Source organism: Cyprinus carpio, unplaced genomic scaffold (assembly GCF_018340385.1).
Source record: "Cyprinus carpio isolate SPL01 unplaced genomic scaffold, ASM1834038v1 S000000843, whole genome shotgun sequence".
Taxonomy (NCBI): Eukaryota; Metazoa; Chordata; class Actinopteri; order Cypriniformes; family Cyprinidae; genus Cyprinus; species Cyprinus carpio.
In genome coordinates this window covers 1-16,082 of record NW_024873571.1, presented here as the reverse complement: position 1 = coordinate 16,082, position 16,082 = coordinate 1, and the positions used below count along the sequence as shown (strand labels likewise).

Genomic DNA, 16,082 nt, shown 5'->3' with positions numbered 1-16,082 from the left:
GGATGAAACAAGGCATGGAAGCATGGAACAAATGTAGTAAGGGTCGCGCGTGCCCCCGTTTTCGCCCCTTCCTCCCTCTCGCCACTGCGTGACCGGTCGCCCGTTTCGTGTGTCGCGCTCCCCGCGCCGGCCTACGCAGCGCCGCCCTTCGTCCCTCACTTGGCCGCGCGTCGTAATCCGACGGCGACCCCCGCCTCGAGCCGTCCACCGCAGCTCGCGGCCCCCAAGGGTGCCGCTGCCGATCCCGATGTTGGAGGCGCTCGTGGCTCCGGGCGCCGGGGTGCGTCCACGAAGAAACGCCCACAAGGAGACAGGCAAACCACTACAAGTAGAAAGCAAGGTACAGAGACTCTACGAAACCGAGAGGGCGAAGGGTCACGGGACAGCTGCAGCTCCGGTGGCCCGTGCCGCGTCCGCGCTGCTCCCGGTGGCCCCGTGGGCGCCCCTGCGTCGCGCCGAGGACCGGCGCGTCGCCCTGCGGTCTCTGCAGGATGGCCCCCGCAACGGGGTGCACGCGGGCGGGGTGGAGCTCCAAAAGCGCGAAGGGCGAAGGGTAAAGCAGTGCGGAAGCGGAGGGGATCGCTATGTGTGCCCACAACCTCACCATCAGAGAGGAACGCCCCGCCCAACCCCCCCCCGCCCGCGCGCGCTGAGCCTGTACGAGGCCAGAGCGGCACAGAGCGAGGGAGAAGGGGCTAGAGATCCCGGTGAAGTGGAATAGGAAAGTTATAAGGAGATCCGTATAATTACATAGTGTGACAAGATTGGGAGAAGAATGGTTATTTTAAGGGCGTGTTATTTAAATGCTATTGGATTCTTATAGTTTATACATTTGTTAATCTCATAGGGCAGTAGTTTATGTAGAATAGGCTAAATAAGATTCCAAACTTTATAAGATCTTCTAAATTGGTAAGTAAACTGGGGAAGGTAAGGCAGAAATAGATAAAAATTCTTTTATATGATGGAAAAAAGCTCAAAATACAACTGAACTTAGTGCAGGACAAACTAAACGCTGAGCAAGTCTCCTGTCGGGTTGAAGGAGTGCAATGATGTGTTGAGGCAGTATTTGAGTAGAAAGCGGGAATTTAATGTGGTAGTAAGGAGGGCACAATGATGGTTAAATATCATGTATTAACTGGTCAATAACTAGCAGAAGGTTCAGGACTTAATAGAGATCCGAGACATAGAGGAAACGTGTGTGTTGACTGCCGCATTCCCTTTATGGCACGAACTTACTTTGGGGTCAGTTAACGTAGCAGCGATCCCCCAGAGATAGTTAATGATTCGCTTGATAGGAGTCTCGTGGCGCCTATTACGTCTGTTGTAGGCTTTAGCATGAGTTCATGATTCGTTGAGGCATCTTTATGTCATGACTTTACTTGAAGGGGCACGGGGCACATATTAACTGGTTTCACTCATTAGTCATGATTCTAGCATTCATTACATGACTAGCATGACATGATGTAACTGATTTGTTGAGGCATCTTTATGAGTTCATGATAGGGCTGAGGCATCTGTAAATGTCGATTGAAGGGGCACATGATGGTTAACTCATTATTAACTAGTCAGTAACTAGCATGAGTTCATGATTTGTCGAGGCATCTCAACATAAGTCATAATTTAAGTGATCAGTTACACATGCAGTATAGTTTCCAGGCTATTTAAATAAGTGAATGGAGGTATGTATTCTTTGAGGTTGGATGAAACAGAGTAACATAAAGGAAAATCACTTGAAACAAAATGAATTTAGGTAAAGTATTGTAAACGAATTAATTTTCACGAAGTTATCCATGATGTGGGAACGATGTACAGTAAATGATAATGAAATGCAATAATCCAACTGAAGCACATCACCTTAATACACTCCACATTTACGAAACAACATTCTTCCTGGAAATAAATATAATCAGAGCTGTCGTCAAGAACAACATTTCTGGTAAGTTGTTAACCAGGGATAGTGAAAAGTACATTTTGAAATGCTTAAAAATTGTCTGCACCAGTCACGTGTAAAAGTCAGGAGTAATACTGAAGCGTGGTGTATGTGTGAAATGCAATAAAACAGTGCAAGATTAGTGCTGATCAAGTTGATACAGTTCTGAGCGATGTCTGCTGTTCTTCTTTCTTCTTAAAGAGTCAACTTGATGAAGCTGATCATTTGTTGTTAATTAACATGTTAACTAACAAACGTGTGTTAACGTGTAGTTAAGGTGGCTGTAGTTAACACATGAATCCTCATGATTCCAGGCGTAGCTAAGGTTAGTCCATCATTAATTCCTTATTGGTCCATTAATTAGTTCATGATTAATAAACTATTAATTCAGATATTAGTACATCATTAATCATGTACCCTTATTGTAAAGTGTTACCTAGATTTCCACATTAAGAAACCAAAGCCCTCAAATGAAGTATAAAAAAATCTTGCTTTGGGACTTTTCATTCCTTTTAACATCTCCAAATACATTACGAATTCCTCTTTAAACAACACTAATCATGGGGGAGTTTTGAAAAACTTATAAAAAACATATTAAAGGATTTAGTCTAGATTTAGACTAGACTTAGATTAGTGTGAGTGGTTAATTAAAATAAAAACAAACAACACTTTTTTTTTTGACAATAACTTTTGTTTAGACAAAAAAATCGTATAGACTAACCTCCAAACAAACATTGGTCTAATTGGTCTAATGTTTAAACAGGTAGAACGTTTTCACCAATTAAGAAATGGTGTATATTTATTAAATACGTTACTTTGGTTTAATGTATTTTAAACATACATTTAAACCCATTTCGCGCTGGTCTCTTCTATATCATTAGAGGGCAGGACTGTAGGCGTGGCTTGACCGAAGCTCTCCTGAGTTCATTCTGAGTTTGACAGCGGCGCGGGAGGTTGATTCGACGGATAAGCTCTGCTGTGTGGTGTTATTTTCTTTTGTTTAAACTTTTTTCTGCCACCGTGACAAAACGCTAACTTTTCCTGATTTGTAACATTGAAAAACTACCGTTTGCTTTACGTGCGCTTCTTTTTGTTTTAGTTTGAGGCAAGATACAAATGCTATAAAACTCTGTAACCTAGTTTTCTTTTCTTTTCTAACTGGTAACAAACTCTAACAACTTTTTAAATTGTAATGTTACAAGCTATGACTCTTGTTTAGCGCACGTATCTGATGCTTTTTTGTTTGTTTGTTTGTTTGTTTTAGATAAATGACCAGTAACCTAGTTTTCTTTTCTAACTGGTAACAAACTCTAAATAGTTTTTAAATTGTAATGTTACAATCCTTGACTCTCACGTGTTGTTTAACGAACGTATGTGATACTTTTTGGCTTGTTTGGTTGTTTTAGATAAATAGCCAGAAACCTAGTTTTCTTTTTATTTAATTTGTAAAAACTTTAACACCTTCTTAAATTGTTTTAGCAACTCTTAAATACATACCTTGAACCTTTTTTACTCTTTTCCGAGTACAAAAAACAATCATTACACTGTTTCTATTTCGTCTATGTTTTAACCTTTTTCTTGAAATACATCGTGTATGTAAAACCTTAATAAAAACTTATACCATTTTCACATTTTAAAGTTTAAAGCACATAGTTTTGAACAGTTTTCAATGGCCCCACACACAAAAACACTTTTCCCTCCCCGCCAACCCTTTTAGGTTCATAAAAAGGTCACAAAATACGGGCTGCACAACAAGGGATGGATGGACCAAACAAACATACAAAAAAAACATATTTCTATTACCACCCTCATCAATCAAACTTTTTGAGACAAGCCGCACTGTACACTCTCTCACGTAGCCCAAGGAATCACTTTGAAAGTGTCCAGGAATACCTCCCAATGAATCCTTTTGCATCAGCTATCTGAAGTTAGTCAATGGTGGTTATGGTTAGTGTGAGGATCTGGGTGGTGCATTCAGATGCTAAGCTACACTATATATTGTATGTTAATGTTCTTTCACATATGGTCAAATGTGGGATGGCCTTGTGAGTGAGACCAAGCTCTTTCTTCTGTCATATGCAATTTTCTTAGGAGTGTAGGGTTTGTTTAGTTTCAAAGCTGTGATATTAGTAGAAAAACAAATGATCTTAGGTTAACTGTGGTAGTCACACAGGTCTACGTTTGGGGTTTGGTAACACTGCGATTATGTCTGAAAATATGAGTCCTGAAAGATCTTGTAGCAACTAATGAATGTTACTTTGCCACTAGGAACCTATTATACTGATGTTTACATTTCCATTTTTAGGAAAACCTGTGCACGAGTCAACGGAGGCCGGACGCACAAACTCAAGGATTGGGTTAAACTGGAGTTTATCTGTATTAAACAACTTTGTTTGCCAAAGCTACCCTCGCATCAGTTTAAATTTAATAGGCTTTGAATTGGCAAGGACAGGCAAAGGACGCAAGATCCAGAAATTGCAAGTTAGTTCTGTGAAGGAACTAAAAGCAGTTGTTGGCAAAAGCAGGCTTTACATCGTGCCACGAGCCACTGTCTTCAAGGTATGGAATTATACACAGGGATTTATATCATACTACAATCATATAAATGTGTTCTCTGTAATGTCTATACCTATAACTGAAGTTACCCTCTCTACCCTCAGGTAACATCACCACCCTCTGCCATGTCCCAGAATTCATTCCAACCACTCACAGCTCCAGCAGTAGATGAGACCTCACAAGTGGTTTCAGATCAGGTCCATATTAAAATGATTGTACATCTAATGATTTTTGTTATGTCCACTATGCACTTTGTAGTGATGAGTTGCAAATACAAATATATATATATATGTTTTTTTTTTCTTCTTCTAATATGTATTAAGATGTTATCTATTTATTCTGTGATGTCTGAGCAGTTACATTCCCTAGGATAAGTTTTCGTAATTTTTCTACCTATGGATATTTTCTAATGATGTTTCCACTATGAGTGTGTGTTCTTTTGCTGAAGGTGAAATCATTTGGATTTTCTGTGTACTACCAGGTGGCATCCACATCCTCTGCCATATCCATGAATTTATTCCCACCACTCTCAATTGCTCCGGTACAAGATGAGACCACGCCTGTGGCTGAGAGTACCCAAGCTCAAAGTGTGGTTGCAAATCAGGTAACCAATTATGACACTGTATAGAATGAATAGTATTTATTCATTTTATGTGCGTTCACTATTTAATGGTGATTTGTGATAAATGGCTTTTTTAAATTTTTTTATTATTATTTTAATTTTTTTTTTTATAAATGCTTTACTTTAGGCTCTTCAAGAATGGCGAGCAATACGTGCCCAGCAAGACCAGGAGTATAATACAAGTTTGTTGGTGGATCAGGAGAAGGTAATGCTTCCAAGTTTTATTTATGTATGATTTACATTCTCTTACATAATGCATACATACTTTTAATGTGGTCTTTTAATAGGAGAGGAAGAAACTAGTCTATCAGTCTTGTGAGGAAAGATGTCAAAAGGTTTGTGTTTATAATAAAATAGTTTAATAAACTAGCTGAAGGTTATTTATTTATTTTTTTTAAATGAGAGATCACATTTCAGGCTATTGAGGCAAGACGTCAGCGAATGTCTGCATGTGAGGAACCCTCAGATGGGGTGTTGATCAAATTTAAATATCCAAATGGACACACCAATATGAGAAAATTCCGTTTGTCGGAGCCAATCCAGGTGATGTGTGTTCAGCTTGAGAAAATATCAAGTGTCTTTCTGAGTGGTCCAGTGGGTTGTAAAACTTGACTGTTTCACATCTTTTTAGATCTTGTTTGACTTTGTGGACAAGATTAATATTGCCAGTGAAATCTTTGTGGTGCAAGAAGCTGCATCATCAAGATCAGCTGAGAGCAGTTCCTCCGGGTCAATAATGGATCATGGCATAAAAGCATCCTCAGCTCTATATGTGCTTTGGTTTTCAAATAAGGATGTACAGGTAAATGTGTTGCATTTTTATTTCTTGACTCAAATGAAAATGGAATGTGTTTTGGTTTGTGCAAGCTCATGTTTTATGCATGTTTGTCTTCAGGAAATTCTCTCAGATCAACAAAATGATGGAGCTTATGCCCTACACCATACATCTCATGGTCAGTCATAACTGTCTGAGACCTCCACCCAGCCAAGTCTCTCTGTGCCCTCATTCCAGCCACCGCTGCCTGAGCCCTCCACCCGCTCACCGCTGCCTGAGCCCTCCACCCAGCCACCGCTCACTCTGTTCTCACAACCACAAGAAATCCTGACTCTTTATGATGAACCATCACTCTCTCCTTCATCTGCCCAAGAACCAATCATTATTCTTGATGAACAAGATGAGTCGATTTCACAAAATCAGTCTCCTGTATCAACACATCACCTAAGAGGACCTGTGGATGAGTGTGTTTTTCTCATTAACTTGATTTTATATTTTTCTAGTGTATGTAGATGTTTCATTTTCTGTATCCTATTACATTTAATCAGGTGGTTAACTTAAAATGCATGAACTTCTTTGTTTGCAGGATTGATCTACAGACCATATTGAAAAAAATGGTCAGCAAAGTTGATGGAAGATTCTGTCCAACAAGCAACCAAATAAATGTGTGCAGGGATAATGTTTTACTGTGTAGCCTGCGGGCATTCAAGTGTAGGTCCTTCAACCCTGAAGCAAAATTGGATGTTGTGTTTGTGGATGAAGATGACAATGGTGAAGAGGCAGTTGACGAAGGTGGCCCGACAAGAGAGTACCTAAGGCTGTTGATGAGGGCCGTCCACCAGTCAAATATCTTTGACACGAGAAAGACCGGCAGTTGTCTCTTGATACTCAAGGTAGGGAAGCCCAAATTCTTAGGACTGTCCTCATTCAACTGGCAGAATTCTAGAAATGTATACACGGAAACATGATTGCTCCCTTATTTCTCCTGTCTGATTTGTTTATTCTGTTTGTTTTTTATGTATTGGGCAGGTTTCATCCTGTGTTTATTGTCTGTATCGTCTTTTATCTGTTTAGTTATTTTGCCTTAACTCTTGGTTAGGATTTTTCCATGATTCTTCGTTTCTTTAATGTACTAAATCACCTTTTTGAAACATGTTTTGAAAGGTGCAATAAAGTTATTTGTAGTAGCACTAATATTAATCATAGCATTTTAAGGTGTTAAATTAACAAGCATTACAGCAGAGCAAGATTTTACTGTTATTTCTTTAATTTTAGCTTTGCAGTCTTAACTTTACATGTGGGTGGCAAAAATGATTGCTGTGTGTGTGGTCCATGGAGGAGTCGGTCCACATTTCTTTTCCGAAAGGCTTTTCCATCAAATCTATGGGATACCAACACCCCTGGCCACGGTGGATGAAGTTGGTGACCATACTTTCAGGGAACAGTTAATAAAAGTAAGCAGGAGAAGGTGTGTATACATTGAATGTACAGTATAGTGACACAGCCTTATTTTCTATTAACTTTCTATTATTTATGAATCGCTTCAAACGTGTTCAGGTTACCTGCGTCACTCGGCCTTCAGCCTCGTGGCTGCGCCCGAACCTCGGCCGTGAGGATATCCATGAACAATCTCATGAACACGAGTGCTATATTGCTTAAACATCTAATTTATATAGGGAAGGTATCTTTACAAGCCACTCACTATCGCTTTATTTTTTTTTTCTTTCCGTCTTTCTTTTTAGACACAGGAAGCAACAACAGTCCGAGAGGTGAACAGTGCAATTGCAGAGGCAGCAGATAGTCTCAGCATTATAGGTCCCTTATGACATGTGTCCAGCCTGGAGGAGAAGGACTCCCTTGTCCAGTCAGCTGTAGACTTCTTTGTCAATGGAAGATTGGCGACTGCCCTGGACCAGTAAGTGCCTCACCTGTCTTACCTGTCTGAAAAATGAAACTGTCATTGGCCCAGGACGATTCACACATTATAACATATTTTTTATAGGTTTGTTGAGGGGTTAAAAAACCTTGGTTTACTGGAGGAGCTGAGGAAGAATCCGGCAGTGTTCTACAACATGTTTGTCAGTGAGGAGATTCCACTACAGGCGAAGGACCTATGCACTTTATTTGACGTGGACTTCTCTGTGCAAGGGAGCAAAAGGAGAGACAGAGGGAAACATGACAATATGCTTTTGGCGTGACTGGTTAATTGATATTGAAGGTATACTATTTATTGTACAAGTTATAATAACATGGATTTCATAAGTACAATTAGTAGTTGTCCTTTTGTTGTCCTGGTTGGCAGGAAAATAAATGCTGATAATGCCATAGTTGAAGTGACATTGTGAAGTCTGGTTGTTTGAACGTGGGTAGCTCCCTTAAACTTGTTAATATTGTGTTGTAATATTTTACCAAAAAAGGAACTTGACTGATGCTTTTGTGGTTGATATTCACCACAAAAAGTCCTCTGTCAGCATGCAACTTCCAAATTTCTCCAAAGTAACGCATACAAAATGTTAGGGCTAGGTGATATGGCCTAAAAATAAAATCAACATACGTGTTTCTCACCACTTTCTTGTGTTACAGAAGGAGAATGCAGTCCAGTCACCCTAGAGAAGGTATTGGAGTTTACATCTGGAGCTTCAACAGTGCCTCCACTGGGATTTCCACACCATCCACAAATTCAGTTCCTTCATGAGGGCAACAAAATATTCCCAGAAGCAAATACTTGTATTCTTGTACTCCGCCTGCCACTGCACTCTTCCTATGAAGCCTTCAAACAATACATGATGGAGGGAATTTTGCAAGCTCCAACCTTTGGACTTGCATGATGTCACTATGTGTATAAAACTAATTAATGAAAATTCAGTTTTCACTTGAGCTATATTTGTGCTTGGAAGTTATTGAACAGAATGCTGTTGAAGCAAGTCACTGGTTCAGATGTTAATTTTAGAATCTCATGCGGTTATTCGATATTGAGCTTTTCAGCTAACTCAAACTTGTGTCGTTTTTTTTTTTTTTTTTTTTTGCTTTAAATTATTTTTGTTAATAATTTTATAAGTTATAAATGTATATATTTTATTTGTTTTGAAAATGTATTTTATCTTTAGGTTTTACGAGACATATATTGGGCTTATAGTTCATGGTTACTATGATGACACTGAGGTTGATCTAATGAATTAGATATCCTTTATTAACCAACTGTAAGGAATAATTGGGCTTATAATTCAATGAGTTTGATGAAACCACGCATAACAGCCAATATGTTTGGTTAATGTACATGTTGATGAATACACAGTGAATACAGAGAAGGCAAACAAAAAGTCTGGCTGGTTTGCTGGATGTCAACCTCAACAGCTTATCATAGTAACCTGTCCCCATCACGAATCAGTCTCTGTTCCAATTAGTGGATTGATGTTAAGGTATTTTTGGCAGTTAAACCTCTCTCCTCAACTGTTAATCTAAAAATCTCATTCAAGCCATTAAACATTCTATGTTTTTCATACATTACCAGTTTATTCATCTTTTTTTTATTCATCTTTGCAATCCCATTCAAAATAGTTAGATCCTTCTCCAATTTTCCAAGGATTCATATTGAATTTTCTTTTTCATGCATTTTCAAATCTTTCATGCATTTTCAAATCTTCATATTCCATTTAAACCTTAAGATATTTAACATTTTTCATACATTAAGAGTTTTATTCAACATTTAAATCTCATTCATACTAATTAGATGCTTTTCCACTTTTTCTACGAATTATAACACAATGGGAGTAGAAAGGAACAATACAAATATTGTCAGCCAACAGTACTACAAAAAAAAAAAAAAAAAAAAAAATTCCAAAATATAACACAGCACCAACAGTGTTGTTAGCTACTGCTAAATCTAGCCCACCTGGCATTAGCTCCATCAGCTGCACTGCCCATACCGCCTTATTTTAACAGAAAATGTGACTTTCAGTCCTGGATAATATATGCAGCCAATAAACTTTTGTCTCTGGGCTTGGAATTGGACTATACCTGTGTTTGCAAAATACTGATAATTGCAGTACAGCAAGCCTGATATTTTATCTTTAGATCAGAAAGGTGTTGGATTGCATTGTATACAGATGTCTGTTGTTGCTGAGTGAGGATGAGTTGAGGTGGCTCTACATTAACAGCTGGGGAACTCTTCCTCATCAAGTGTAGGCAGTGTTTGAATTCCATACTGCGCTAGGATGGGCATCAATGTTTTGGTCGCTGTAGGGATTTTCCCCAAACACATTGTTGACAGCTGTGCTGTCTGTTGCAATGTTTTTGAGCATGCCCTCTGTCCAGAGTTGAGATGGTGTGCGATTATTTTCTGTCGCAACGGATGGAGGTTCCAGGCCTGTCTAAACTGCTCCAGTCTTTTTTGAATCTCAGGAAGATAAACAATATGCACTGAAAGTCTGTGGACATCATCATCTGGGTTTAGAACCTCTGAATCCTCTAAGGATTAGAACATAAGGTAAGAGTGCTGCAACACATGCAAAAATACATCACGCCAAAGGCGTTAAATTTTCTGATTGTGAACTGATCGTCCGGTTATGAAACCTCTGTGTTCAAGTCCTTGAGCTAGATGCATGAATAAAGCCACAAGGATGTTCAGATCTGACTCTTGATGGTAGGGCATAGATGCATGTTGCTTTCAAAAACTGTGAAAGCACTGTTGTGGCACGATTGTCTGTGCTGCAGTTGAGGTAAGTAATCAGATGGGAGTATCCATCAATTACACCATGAATCACAAAACCCCATCTAGAAAGGTTGAAAAATAAATATTACTTGAAGATTATAATACTATTGACAGTAGTCTGGAAACAATATAGCTGTAAACTTTTTTTACTTGCTGAAGTTCTTTTCAAAATATTAAAAAGTATGACAAGTATGGTAATAATAACCTTATGAGACGCATGTTCCCATCAATGTGCCACAAACTATTGGGGTAAGGTACATGATAAACACGTCTTGCAACTGTCTGGCTCCATCTCCTTGCAGCAGCAGTAGGATTGACCCGTGTCAACATCTCACGCACCCTGGACCGTGTATCAAGCACACCCTGTGCACGCAACAGGGCTCTTATCATCTGCAACAGATTTGTCAAAATATCTAAATTGACATGATATTCACAAAACAATGGCACACAAATGTGAATTAAATACAGCCTAAAGAAAAAGACCTCCAATTACCTCATTTCCAGAATTAGGATATTGGCTCTGAAGTTGCCTCACATGTTGTTCTAGGTCACCATCACTCTATTGCAGACAGCATACTTCTAACAGGTATACCCAACAACTTTGACTTCTTGTACAGAAATGATGAGGAGCAATCCCGTATTTTCAGCAGTTTTTGAAATTGTTTATGGCCTTTGCTTCAGCAGAAATTCAATGTGTTCTCTGGTAACATAAATGGCTGGGCGGCCTCTTCTCCCTACAAAAAGAAAAAGTCAACTAAGTTAAAGTGTTTAAGCAGCATTGGACTGTTTATTTTTTGTAATTTATCATCATACCAATTCTCATACATGCACTGAAATTGCATATTGTTAATGAATAGGCCAGTAGGCTACACTGGAAATGGAGAGACTTGAGGAATTGCAAAAATACAGTATTTATTGCTGTGACCAGTGGACATAACAGTGGTGTAAGACCAATACATTTAATGATTGCACAAATAAGCACATATTAATAAATATAAAGAATTATTTCTAATTAGTATAGCCATAAATGCGCGGTGCCGTTGTTTTATCCATTAAGCACAAATAAAAGACTGACAACGCCAAATGTTCAGTTTTCTGATAATATAATTCACATATATAAGTGTGGCAATACATTATATAACAATTATATTAATACTAATTATAAAAATAACAATAGAGTTGCTTAATGCTAGTAAATGGTGGTCTAATTATTTTATGGTTTCTATACTGTTTATGGCAGAAGAATATATGATCATTTAACATGGCCCATGGGCTATCCCAGCCGCGTTTCAACGTTGAAACAACGTCAGGTACCATGGTTGAATCAACGTTGAATTACCTTTCGATTTTGCAAATTGGATCAACATTGAAATCACGACGTTGATTCACCATTGAAATCGCGACGCTGTTTCACCGTCTTACCTGCATTACGGGTAAATTAGGGTCGTGCTGCAGACCTGGGATGAAAGCTGAATGAGGTGTTGATTTTGAAAAGTTAATCCACGTTGATAACACGATGTTGTTGCCCCGTCGTACCTGGCACCGTGTATAAATACACCTAGATCCTAGTTGGCATTTAGATCAACACTGTACATGCAAGGCTAAAAATCTAATGACTGGGCAAGCAATGGCTTTACAATCAACTTCAAAAAACTACCACATGCTCAAAATTGTCAAACACCAGTTTAACAATTAAAACATGTAGTAGATAAAAACATGTAGTAGAACAATCCAAATACAATAATATTTAAAGGTTTTTGTAAAATAATTTGGCACATAAATGCATATTTTTTGCAGCCCTTACAAGACAAACCCTTGTACCTTTATGACTGAAACCAGTGGATCTTTTATTTTGGTGGAAAACTACAGTTTCTGTCAAAACATGTTTTAGTAATGTGTCTGATTACAAGAGATGTGTACATTTGAGCAGTGAAAATGTGTTGCACAGTTCGAGCAGGGAACCTTCAACAACAAGTAATTTCTAATGGGACCCCCCCCCCCCCGGACTGTGTCTTCTTTACCGTGGGGCATGCAGAATGAGATTTCTACCGAAGGGGACTCTAAAATGTTAGAACCAACAGCCTCGTGCATACAGTGTGGTTGTGCTTCAGGTGATCCTTGAAAGTGTCCCAGCGCTAGGGCCATTCTGACGCCGTCCTCTCCACTCTCTCCCCACTTGTGCACTTTCTGTACCGTCCTGTATAAATATTTAATTTAATCATTTAACAGACGATTTATCCAAAGCGACTTACAAATGAGAACAATAGAAGCAGTCAGGTCAACAAGAGAACAACAACAGTATACAAGTGCCATGACGAGTCTCAGTTAGTCTAATACAGAACGCATAGACAGGCAAGAAAAGAAGGAAAAGTGCTAGTATTAGCTGGTTAAGCTGCTGGTGTGCTTAAAAGAAGTTTAAGATGTTTCTTGGGGTATGTGCACTGAGTAACATGATGGCTTAGTGTCTGATATGTAACTTTTTGCATAGTATAAAAATCATCTGCAAGTCCGTGATCTCTTTGTACACCCATTCAAGCCTTGTGTAAACCAGATCATTCCCTGCAAAGAATTAAAATAAGACAAAGACAGAACTGCTTGGTTTTTCATTCTCAGTCTCTACAAATATTTTATTTCATTAAAATTTCCCACAACAAAAGCCAAGTCATGTAAAACTATGGATTTTTTCTAGTCAGTCTCTACAAATATTTACAAAACTATGGATTTTTCTAGTCAGTCTCTACAAATATTTACAAAACTATGGATTTTTCTAGTCAGTCTCTACAAATATTTTATTTCATTAAAATTTCCCACAACAAAGCCAAGTCATGTAAAAAACTATGGATTTTTTTTCTTAAAAAAAAAAAAAGCATAAAAAAAAGGGGGGCTTTCAATGCAGACTTCTCTTACGACCACCACCACCCATCCTCTCTGGGGCATATTTTAAGAATTTGCACATGGTCTCCAATACTTTTGTGTGTGTGTGTGTTGTGGTGTATTGATGACGGCATCTAAAAAGAAAAATCAAAATAGTTCAGATCAACAGAATTGCTATAAATATATGGAAAAGCATTTTCAAGGATGTAATTTTTTTTTTAGGATTGACCATAATTGACCTTTATGCACAGTAACTTCCTTGTTTTCAATAAGCCAGCTCAATCATTTCTGGTGAACTGTCAGCTAATGTGAATGTCATTCTACACTCACTGCCTTCAGGATCTGCCTCAGGACAACATCAATAATACACTCAAACAGGCTTCATCAAACAAACAGGAGAAAGGATTTAAGTCCTACATTCTCTAGTTCTATCCATGACTATGAAGGTAAGTGTAGTGATGTTAGACAAAGTTAAATGCTATGTCTGACTATTCACTGACTAATTTTGGGTTTAATCGAAAGATTAAAACAGTACATGCTGTTTGACATCCAATATCATATCAGAGCCCCAAGTTTGAGCTTGCTTATATTTTTGCAGTACTACATCAGAACATTCCATGCATAAGGTCAATTAGGTGACAAGAAAAACACACAAATATTTTGCACATACATATATATACATATACATACATACAGTATGAGAAGCATAAAAAGAAATTTAACAGCCATTAAAACTTGACCAATAAAATTACTTGATATGAAATTGTCATTTGGATTACCACTGAATAACACAATTATCATTAACACCCAAACACAAATATCAATGGATTGTTCACACCTCTTATCAGTTAAATATTTTCAGGATTTTTTTTTTTCAAAATTAGGTTTTTACTACTACATTATTCTTCTATAACATTGTCTAACATCGCTGAAAATATTTTGGCAAAATGAATGCGTTAAGTGCAGAAAAATACAGATTTACAGTGGCAAGCTGAAAAGACTGTCTCTCTCATATGTAAAAACAGGAGTTTGAGTTCCTAAATGATCATGTTCAATCCGGGTGATGTCAGTGCCCTCAACAATGTTTCAGTGTTACTATAATGGACTATTTCACATTCAGAGATGAAGAAACCAATGATGAAGTTTCCTCAAATGGCTGCCATAATCTACTCCGTTTGGGTGTAAAAACTGAGCAACTTTCTAGCCATGTGTGCCATTAACTTTATTTTGTATCTTTTTACTACATGAACAGTGACTAAAATAAGTAATTTACCACAGTAAAATGACTTTTACTTCTAATACTTGATTGTTTTATACTTTCTCAAAATTCCATTCCTGAAAATTAGAGGGATCAATCGACCTTCAGATAATCATTCCTTTTGTTTACAGACAGGCTATGAAACAACTTTTAAAACAGAAACGTGAAAACAGACCATTTGATGGGTTTTTTTCCAGATCACATCACGTATGCATTTTTTACTTACCACATATGACCTGAAAGAGTTGGGTCTTACAAAATGGAGCTTCCCACATTTTCCCTTCAGATTATACTGTGCCATGACTCCTTTGAGAGAGTTCTGTAATACAAAAATGCAACCATTTTAATGAAACAACATTGTGGGCCAAGAGAGTAAAAAGACATGACTAAAATCTGATTAAAATTTCAACATTTAAACAAAATTAATCTTTTGTTTATTTAAAGTTTATTTTCACAGTCCTGTGAAATCAAAATGTAAGTTTTTCTTTTTGGGTGTTAGTATCAATATATTGGTTTTAAGGTTATCTATATAAGCCACTGTGCTTTAAAACAGTGACAAAAATTTTAAAAAGGCAAATCCTGTGCTTTTTTTAAAGGTGACCACATCGAGTCCAGGATCTCTGTGGGGTAATGTCTCATCCCAAAGATGGTGCTTCTGTGACATTATAGTGTGCCCCCGATACTGGGGCATTAGGAACCCCCAGCAGGGCTCAGAAGTTAAGTACCCCTTAATGGTCTAAATTAACACCCACCCTTCCATAACTCATTTTAACTCAAAAATAACGCGATTGAACAAACATGTCAGATAGAACCTTATAATTCCAAGTTGACGAAATAATGAAATTAATGGAACAAAATGTACTTACGCAGACATTGATTTTTTTTAACCATGTCTACGTCATCAACTCCACCAAGTCTTCTCATATATGCTTGCTAAAAAAGAATAACAAAATTGGTCTGTAAGAATACTTAACAAAACTGGCTTTATTAATGATCTAAACTTTCTGAAAAAAAAAAAAAAACGGAGAATGATGCAATCTAAAAACTGATCTTGATCTGATCTGATCTGAAACTGGATGTGGTATAGTCAAGATGAGTTGACAATGGCACATACAACGTTTAGTGTCGATACGATAAAGCCTTGCAGAGATACAGATACAGCCTTTTCCAATCATGCCAACACATTTATGCATTATACAATAATGGTTTGGAACATCGGACAGGAATCTAATCTTTTTGTCCAGCATGTTCCTGAAGATGCATGGTGCCATGACCCAGAAATTTCCACAGCGAACATATTAAGTGGCGGAAAGTCCTCCGCGTTCAACGCCAAATTCCGCCCCGGCAGCTGATTCT

General features: G+C 38.0%; 1 protein-coding gene and 2 long non-coding RNA genes across 3 annotated transcripts; 2 read left to right on the top strand and 1 right to left on the bottom strand.

Annotated features, from left to right (window-relative positions):
* The first annotated feature begins 3,826 nt into the window (after nt 1-3,826).
* Nucleotides 3,827-5,720, top strand: LOC109064691. Its single transcript, XM_042753968.1, has 6 exons — nt 3,827-4,489; nt 4,591-4,683; nt 4,968-5,090; nt 5,236-5,313; nt 5,396-5,443; nt 5,526-5,720. The coding sequence occupies exons 1-6, from the start codon at nt 4,214-4,216 to the stop codon at nt 5,718-5,720; spliced, it is 813 nt and encodes a 270-aa protein (XP_042609902.1). The 5' UTR covers nt 3,827-4,213.
* Nucleotides 5,721-5,773: 53 nt separating this feature from the next.
* Nucleotides 5,774-7,340, top strand: LOC109064689. Its single transcript, XR_002013435.2, has 4 exons — nt 5,774-5,910; nt 6,004-6,347; nt 6,470-6,776; nt 7,159-7,340. It is a non-coding gene; the product is annotated as an uncharacterized LOC109064689 (long non-coding RNA).
* A 2,755-nt stretch (nt 7,341-10,095) lies between these two features.
* Nucleotides 10,096-11,146, bottom strand: LOC122143118. The gene is made up of 3 exons (XR_006158980.1): nt 11,088-11,146; nt 10,800-10,984; nt 10,096-10,656 (listed from the first exon to the last, which is right to left on the bottom strand). It is a non-coding gene; the product is annotated as an uncharacterized LOC122143118 (long non-coding RNA).
* Nucleotides 11,147-16,082: the final 4,936 nt, after the last annotated feature.